Here is an 8162-nt window from a genome sequence, read left to right on the forward strand (position 1 = left end):
CATTCGCATTAGCCGTTTCACCTTGCAGCACTGCTGTGTTGGCAACCCTGCTTGGATATGTAGCTGCATCCAAGGTACTTTTAAATGTTTATTGATTTCAATTTCCATCTGAATTATTACCTTTTCAAACTGCTTTATACTGATCGTTCTGGGCCTATAATTATGGCTTAGCACTCTTATCTCTATCTCTCATGTTTGGATGCATCATATATGCTATACATTGCATTTGAGCTTCTAAACCTATTATTTAATTGCATAACAAGCAGGTCAACTTAGTATGACTGCATTTATCTTAACATTCACAGTTGAGGGAGCAAAATTGGCACAATATTGGTGGGGCCAATATTTGTAATTTTATAGGAAACCCAGTTTACAAGCAGCTCTATTTTTTTTATTTACTATACTTGTTTATTTGCTACTATAGTTGAATCATCTTCTTGGTTAGTTTTGTGGTAAATTGGTAAAACATTTAGGATGATGAATTTTTAACTGATCTGATTTCTATGCCAAATCATCATCTAGGGCAAGGGGCATCGTGTTATGACAGTTTCCCCACGTTACGACCAGTACAAAGATGCATGGGATACTCATGTTCTTCATCAGGTAAATTCTATTTTGTGCTTGTTTTGCCAAATTCCAACCATTTCAATGCAAGGTTAGGTTTTACTATATACTAGTCTAGCGAATGATTCTTGGGATTAGTTTCTTCAAAGATAAGTTTCTATATTGCAGATAAAAATTGGAGACCGAATAGAGACAATTCGCTTCTTCCACTGCTACAAACGTGGAGTTGATCGTGTTTTTGTGGATCACCCAATGTTCCTGGAAAAGGTTTATTTCTGTCCTCAATCAACTGTTCTCGTATTTAGGGGTGAACTATATATACTTTAGCTGTAATAGTCAGCTTGATCTTCATCCATAACAAATGATGGGTATGTATGCAGATTATTGTGAAAGAGGTACTGTTTGTGTGAAAGAGGTACTGTTCGTGTTTTTATAGTCATGTTAGACACAGGGCTACAAAGTATCTTGGTGTTGCTTGGTTATATTTGGACATGTTCAAGCTTGGCTTGAGCTTATCGAGCTGTAAAAACATTTATGCTTGAGCTCAGCCCGATGGGTACTCTACTTTAGCTCATGAGCCTGTTGGTCTTGTGTATGGCAAGAAATTTGAAAAAGTTCACGGCCTGATTTTTTATTTAAAAAAAGAAGTTAAAATTAAAATTTTAACAAAACATTGTTGTTGTTGTAGACCACATGGAGGAAATTGCATACTTTTGTACACTTTCCACTCAATAAATCTATGTCCATCACTGGTTTCTTAGAATAGGTTGTTAACATGCAAGAGTAAACTTATCCTATAGATGTATGGACAAAAAAGTTACTTACCATTTCCTTTGCTTATTACTTATTTGTGAGGTGAGTTTTTCAGTAAGGTTACATATTATCCAAACTTGTATCAAATCAAGTTTTCACCAATTTTTCATTAAATCTAGGCAAAAACAAGTTTTTCACTAAATTTGATGAAAGAAGCTTTTGGGATAGCCTGTTGGTCTTGTGTTTCCATAATAGGCAATTTTAGTAGAAACTGTTTCCAATTACTTTGTTAATGCTTTATAATTTGTTCTGTGTTAATCTCTGTCTCTCTCAAACTTGTTTACTTCAAATATCAAGTTGTAATATTTCCAAGTTCCAGGCAGAGAAGATGGTTCTGGTTGCCTGTGGATGGAGGCATACAATATCTGTCTCATCTTCTGGTGGTTTATACACTTATGGGTGGAGTAAGTATGGTCAATTAGGACATGGAGATTTTGAAGACCACCTCATACCTCATAGGCTGGAAGCCCTGCATGAAAATTTTATTTCACAGGTAACCTTTTCGGTTTTCATGGAGTTGATTATGATTTCCTAATTTGGTATCAGTTCCTTTATGTTCTTTTCTTTAGACAGGAAAATCTAGTGAAAAGAATAAGAATATGGAATTTGTTGTATTCTTTATCTGCTTGAATTTGTTGTTTAGAGATCTCAATACTCTGTTCTCTTTCTCTGCCTTCTTGGTGACAAGGTACTGTTTAATGAGTCAATAGAGTTCAGTTGATGTATTCCAACTTGCGAAGAGTTTAGTTGCTGTGTGGTTGACAGAGATTTTGAAATTTTTAAAGGAATTTACTTAATAAAAGAGCATCAGTACCTAAAAATATTAGCGTAGCTATACACTTTCATGTGTTCACCAACAATAATGTTATATATATTATCAATGCAACAATACCCCTCATACTAATAACCATAATTCCCAACAAATTTATATTGCCTGTCCAGTTATTTATGTGTATGTGTGCGAGTAAGTGTAGATACGTACATTTGTTCACTTGTCTGCAACTATGACTGATGTTTTTATTGTCCTGTGTTTTTAAACTTTTCTTGGCTTTAAAATTTTTCAGATATCAGGTGGTTGGAGACACACCATGGCACTGACATCTGATGGAAAACTTTACGGTTGGGGTTGGAATAAGGTTGATGACTTAATTCTCCTTTATTTTTTTTAATTGAATGCTACTGCATCTCTATATCATGAAAAAGTTTGCTAGTTTGATAACAAACAGAAGAAGGTATTGCTATCTCCATCAACCAATTCGAACTTTCTTTTTCTTGTACAGTTTGGACAGGTTGGTGTTGGTGACAATGTTAACATGAGACAATAAGGCATAAACTTGGGTTTAACCTGCAATTAATGAGAACCAGCATTGGGGAATGCCTTGCACATAAATGGAAGAAGGACCTTGTTTACTTGATTGTTTAAACTTCGATTGTTGCCTTAAGTTAAGAGGACTCATGAATTAACCCAAAGCATTTTCTAGTAGTGTGTTTGTTTTGCTTCATGGCAGGTAGCTAATCTAAGAAACAAGAAATGGATCTATGGTTGCCCCTTCTATGTGTTTTTAAAAAAATCTACTAAACATGTTGGAAGGTAGCTAATCTAAGAAACAAGAAATGGATCCATGTTTTTGTAAAATCTACTAGCTGGTCACAGAGTTGCAACTTTGGAACTTCTAAACTTCAAGAAAAATTTAAACTCATCTTTGCATCAGCAACACAGCAAGTTCCTTTCATAACTGAAAAATCAACTTGCAGAATTTTTTGGCAAAGAAGCAGAAATACTTTAGTTTTGAAACATGCTTTTGGGTCTGGAAGATAAAAGAGTGATTTGGCAACATGTGCAAATTACAAGTTTTTTGGTTAAAGAAATAAAATACATGTTTTTCTCTTAATTTTTCGATTTCGGTGACTTTGGTGGCCTGCGATTAGGCTATGTTGGCAAGGTTTAATAATGACAGTCTAAATATAATTAACCATATATAGTTCAAAATTTTAAGTTTTGTCAGACTTGGTAATGTGATTATTTAGTTCTCATTCTTTTTTTTTGGGTTTCAACGAGCTGATGTTTACATTGATAGATCTGATCCATTAAAAATTGTTTCATGCAGCTGGCTGTTTTGGGAGGTTCTTTACTGGGGACATTCTTATCTGAGAAGGTCAGATTTTCTCATTTGTTAGCCAAAAAACATCCTTAAAATATAGTAGTTTTGCCCAAACACATAAAACACTTGGTCATTATTACTCAGTCTCTTGTTCTTAGTAGCAAGAAGTATGCAAATCAGATGGCACCTGAAACATTGAGTTGCAGTCTCACAAAATGAGACACGCATCATTATCAAATGTAACATAATTATCCTTTCGGCCTGATTATTTATCATTGTGGGTATATCATATTCTACCCGGATTGTGTTTATGCCCCGTTTACAACCTGCACGACCTGATTAAGCTGTTAGGTCTGAACCGTTTCTTGCTGTATTCTGATCTTAGTATATATTATCTGTTATTATGGGGATTAGGGATATGAGATTGGAGTGAGTTCTTCTTACAAACAGCTTTGAGAGTGAAGCAGCTGCTCTTGAAACCCCCATTCTTTGCTCCTAGACTTAGGGTTGTAGATGAACTACGTATATCGCATTTTCGTTTGTTATTTCTTAAACTACTATTACACCATGTAAACCTGTTTTGCTTGTTGTCATCAATTTTTGGATTTCGGCCATTGAGATTTTCACTTATCAACTGAGTGTTGGAGGACAGTTGGTAGCTGCTGTTTTTCTAGGCCTTCCATGATTTTAGTTGATGTTTCACTGTCTTGAACATGAAACAAATATTGTCACAGGAGCACTAATAAGTTCTTTTATTTCATGGTTGGACTTTAGGATCGGTTTGATCTGATAACAGATTCAAACACAATCCGTAATGATCTTATTCCTCACATGGTTTATGGGTGAGTATTAAAATTCTCTTTCTAATCTTTTATGTTTTATCTTTGACTTTGCTCTTAGCCTTCTTTGTGGGTGTTGGTACGAGAATGTTTCTGCAGGAGGAACCTGAGGGATCAAGAGTTTGCATGTCACAATTATTTTTCTACTGCTTTATTTTGGAACTTATATTCTTCAGGAGAAAGAGTCAATTTGTGTTTTAAGACAATTCTAATTGCCTTCTATATTAAATTGATGTTGGATGATGTGAAACTGTGCATTTAATGGATATAAAGTGATAGGAAGTTAACTCACTAATCTTGATTTGTTTGCTTTCTGTTCCTTCATTAGCTGTATGCTGTTAATCATTGGCAGTCCCATTTTTTCTTTAATTCATTGCTGGATTTCGGTATGCTTTTATATTCAAGTACATTTATGGTTATTTGCATGCTTAAATTTTGTAGTTCCATCAACTTGTTTTGCTTACTTTTATGTGACTCGCTAACCGATTCCTTGTGTATGCCTTTTTCTTTATATCCAATTTGATGATCAGAAAGTAGTTACCATATTCAGGGAAGCAAGAATAGAATTATGTTGATTGGATGCACTTTAAACTATGTCAAGGTTGATGGAAAAATAGTTGTCCATGTACATTAATGATTTTTAAGAGGCAATTTTTTCCACCCTTTCAAGTTTCATCATTGCTAGAGCTGTAGGGATTATGAGTGTGGAGTCCCATGTTAGCCCTCCAAGTGGTTGAAGCTGCTATTAGGATTGTGAGTGTGGGAAGTGGTTCTTCTTGCATCATTTGACTATTTGGGACAATAATCCTTTTTATACTGGGTATGGTCTTTGTATTGAAAAACATTTGTTAAGAAGGTCATTCTTAGGACAGATAAGGTTGACAGTCAGCCTCAAGGATTTAGGGAAGAAGCTTTTCTTTATATAGCCTTCTGCAGCTGGAAGCCATAGTTCAATTTTAAACTGTTTGGTAAAGATCATGGGGAGGACTGAGTGGGCGTTGGTAATGGAAAAAGGGTTTTTCATATCTGATAATAAATTAGGTACATTTTCATTTTCTCCTATTAATACAATGATGTGGTGGAAAATCTTCGGAAAGACCATGGTACTCTTGTGGGAAATCTATCTGATTTTTGTTTTTGTTTGTTTGTTTTGATTTCTGATTGCAGGGAGTATCTTTTTCCCATGGCTGACATTGTAACTCCAAATTTAAAAGAAGCATCTGCTTTACTTGGTGGTGTTCAATTGGAAACAGTCGACGACATGCGTTCTGCTGCAAAATCTATCCATGACATGGGTCCACGGTTAGTGCTTTGCATTTGAGTTTTTATTCTTTTTGAGTTAGGCTTATCAGAAGCTGCCAAACTTTTCCACAATCCCTCCAAAAGTAGGAAAAATTATATTTCGACACCTTGTTGTTTGGCACCATGTCACTTTAGGGTTGAATTTACTGACATGACACTTATCTAGTCTTTGTGAAGGTAACTGACACGTCACCTTTCTCATGGATTCAGTAGAGTCTATTAGTAGAAGTTTGGGCAATGATAAAGATATGAATGCCAATTGTGATTTGTGAGAGGGAGGTTTAAGTGTCATGCTAGGCACTGTGAGAGGCAGGTTTAACTTTGAGTTTGCATAGTCAATGTGTACATATGGGCTTGCTCTTTTATTTCTTAGAGCAGATTTGTTTTACAAAGACTAGACAAGAAGAAGAATTGTAATTCGTAACAGCTTTGTTTTTGTTTTCAGAAATGTACTTGTCAAAGGAGGTGACCTCGCTTCTTCATTGGATGCTGTTGATATTTTCTTTGAAGGTATGCTTAATGTATTCAATGGGGTTTTTGAGTTGTAACTGTGTGTATCTCTAGGCGGTGTCTTTTGCTAATTTGATTTCTTGATTTGATCTTCTAGGAGATAATTTCTATGAGCTGCGTTCACCACGCATAAGAACTCGGAATACTCATGGAACTGGCTGCACTTTGGCTTCATGTATAGCAGCTGAGCTTGCAAAAGGTTCTTTAATGCTATCAGCTGTTAAGGTAATCTATTATATGTTTGTATTTCTGGAACTTCTAACAGTTATGTGTGCATTGCACCAAAAAAATAAATAAGGCTGCAATTTTTGTTTTTGAATGTAATAATGGTGGTTTTGAGTTCAGTTTCACTGTTGACATAGACCCAAGTTACATCCAAAACTTAATTGATCACTTGATTAAGGTTATTGCCCTCACTCAGTCAAACCAGAAAGATAGGGTGGCATTTTCAGCAGATAACTGGCCTATAACTTAATATATGAAAAGACCTTTGGCAGGGTAAAAAAAATTGAATACAGATCCATATAGCGGGCTCCATATTCAGGATTGCTTTTGTTGCCATTTGCTTTGTGACATTTGTCACTATCTGACTGATGCACTATTTGACTGCTCATGTTTACGTGTTTTTTGAGTTAATGTTCTTGAATGTTGTTGCTTGTTCTTAAAATATTAAATATGTACCTTGGGGAAACCGTTTTTGCCTTTCATTTGAAACAACAAGGGGTCAAAATTCAAGGAAATGAAACATGCAATTTACTTAATCGGTCATGTGACTAATTTTGGACATTTTACCTGGCAATACTTTACATTTACATTGTTACCAGATGCTTAAAAGGAAGATTACTATTGTTATTCACCCAAAAAAAAGATTACTATTGTTATTATGGTGGTTCATATTGTTATTTATTGAAATAAATGAAAAAACCAATTTGAACCTAGACAGGGTAATCTGATTATCACATTGTCTGAGCTTGAGGGATCATTTATCAATTCACTTTTTGCAGGTGCATGTTGTAAAATCAGATTCCAGACTCGCAAATAATGATCTACCTGTTGATATCCAAAGGTTGAGATGCCGTGCTCTGTGTTATTCAAAGCGGACCTCAACCTGCTACACTTGAGGGCAGCATTTCATGAGCATATCGGTGATGTTATGGGTGCCTTGCGAGACTATCGAGTTGCTGTCTCTGTTGACCCAAACCATGAGATGCTGGAACTTCACAGCAGTCAAGAGCCATGAACCCCCAAAACACAAAATAGAATTAAAAAAAAAAAAAATGGGGTCTTTTTTTTATTTAAAATTTTAAATATTGTGTCACCATTGTATATTTTGTGAGCATGTGCAATGTAATGTCCATGTTTATCTTCTTTATAATTTTTTGGTAATCAATATCATGGACTGTCCTCACCACTGTTTCCAAATGGCATGGATTCATCAAGAATCAACACTTAAAACTACGGTAGAGTGAGTGTTAATTTATTTAATTTATTTAGGAATGGATCAGCTACTGCATGGATTTAACTTATTGGATTTTTTTCTTGAAGGATGTTGTATTGGGTACTATTATAGATGTGAGGGAATAATAATCTCACAGAAATATGTCTGTACAAAGTTTTATTCATTATTGCTATTTTACAAGTATATTTTTAAAGTTAAATCTTACAAAATTAGTAGTTTAAAAAAAAAAAGGAAAAAAATCTATTGCGGCGTTTTTCAAAACGTCACTATAGTTATATTTTTAAAATAATAAAAAAGCTATTACGACGTTTTTGAAGCGTCGCTAAATGCCTGTGTGACGTCATGTTACTGTTGGCTGCGACATTTAGCGGCGTTTTTATAAACGCCGCCTATACTAATTTTACGACGTTTTTAAAGCGTCATAAACTTATAGCGACGGCCGCGTCCTCGACATTTGGTGGTAAGCGTCACTAAAGGAATTAGCGGCGTTTTTCATACATATAGCGGCGTCGCTAAAAGTCATTTTTCCAGCAGTGTATGTTTCGATAATTAATAATAACACAAAGAAAAAAT

General features: G+C 35.0%; 1 protein-coding gene and 1 long non-coding RNA gene across 2 annotated transcripts; both read left to right on the top strand.

Moving 5' to 3' along the window:
• Positions 1 to 527: 527 nt before the first annotated feature.
• On the top strand, positions 528 to 1476 carry LOC145823395 (uncharacterized). Its single transcript, XR_014365682.1, has 3 exons — positions 528 to 603; positions 733 to 831; positions 945 to 1476. It is a non-coding gene; the product is annotated as an uncharacterized LOC145823395 (long non-coding RNA).
• An 814-nt stretch (positions 1477 to 2290) lies between these two features.
• LOC114270696 (thiamine biosynthetic bifunctional enzyme BTH1, chloroplastic-like) lies at positions 2291 to 7370 on the top strand. Its single transcript, XM_082923485.1, has 6 exons — positions 2291 to 2513; positions 3486 to 3533; positions 5486 to 5620; positions 6066 to 6130; positions 6228 to 6355; positions 7197 to 7370. Exons 1-6 carry the CDS (start codon positions 2482 to 2484, stop codon positions 7368 to 7370), a joined length of 582 nt encoding a protein of 193 aa, XP_082779611.1. The 5' UTR covers positions 2291 to 2481.
• Positions 7371 to 8162: the final 792 nt, after the last annotated feature.

The sequence above is a fragment of the Camellia sinensis genome, chromosome 4, assembly GCF_055761805.1.
Source record: "Camellia sinensis isolate YWXY chromosome 4, ASM5576180v1, whole genome shotgun sequence".
NCBI classification, from domain to species: Eukaryota; Viridiplantae; Streptophyta; class Magnoliopsida; order Ericales; family Theaceae; genus Camellia; species Camellia sinensis.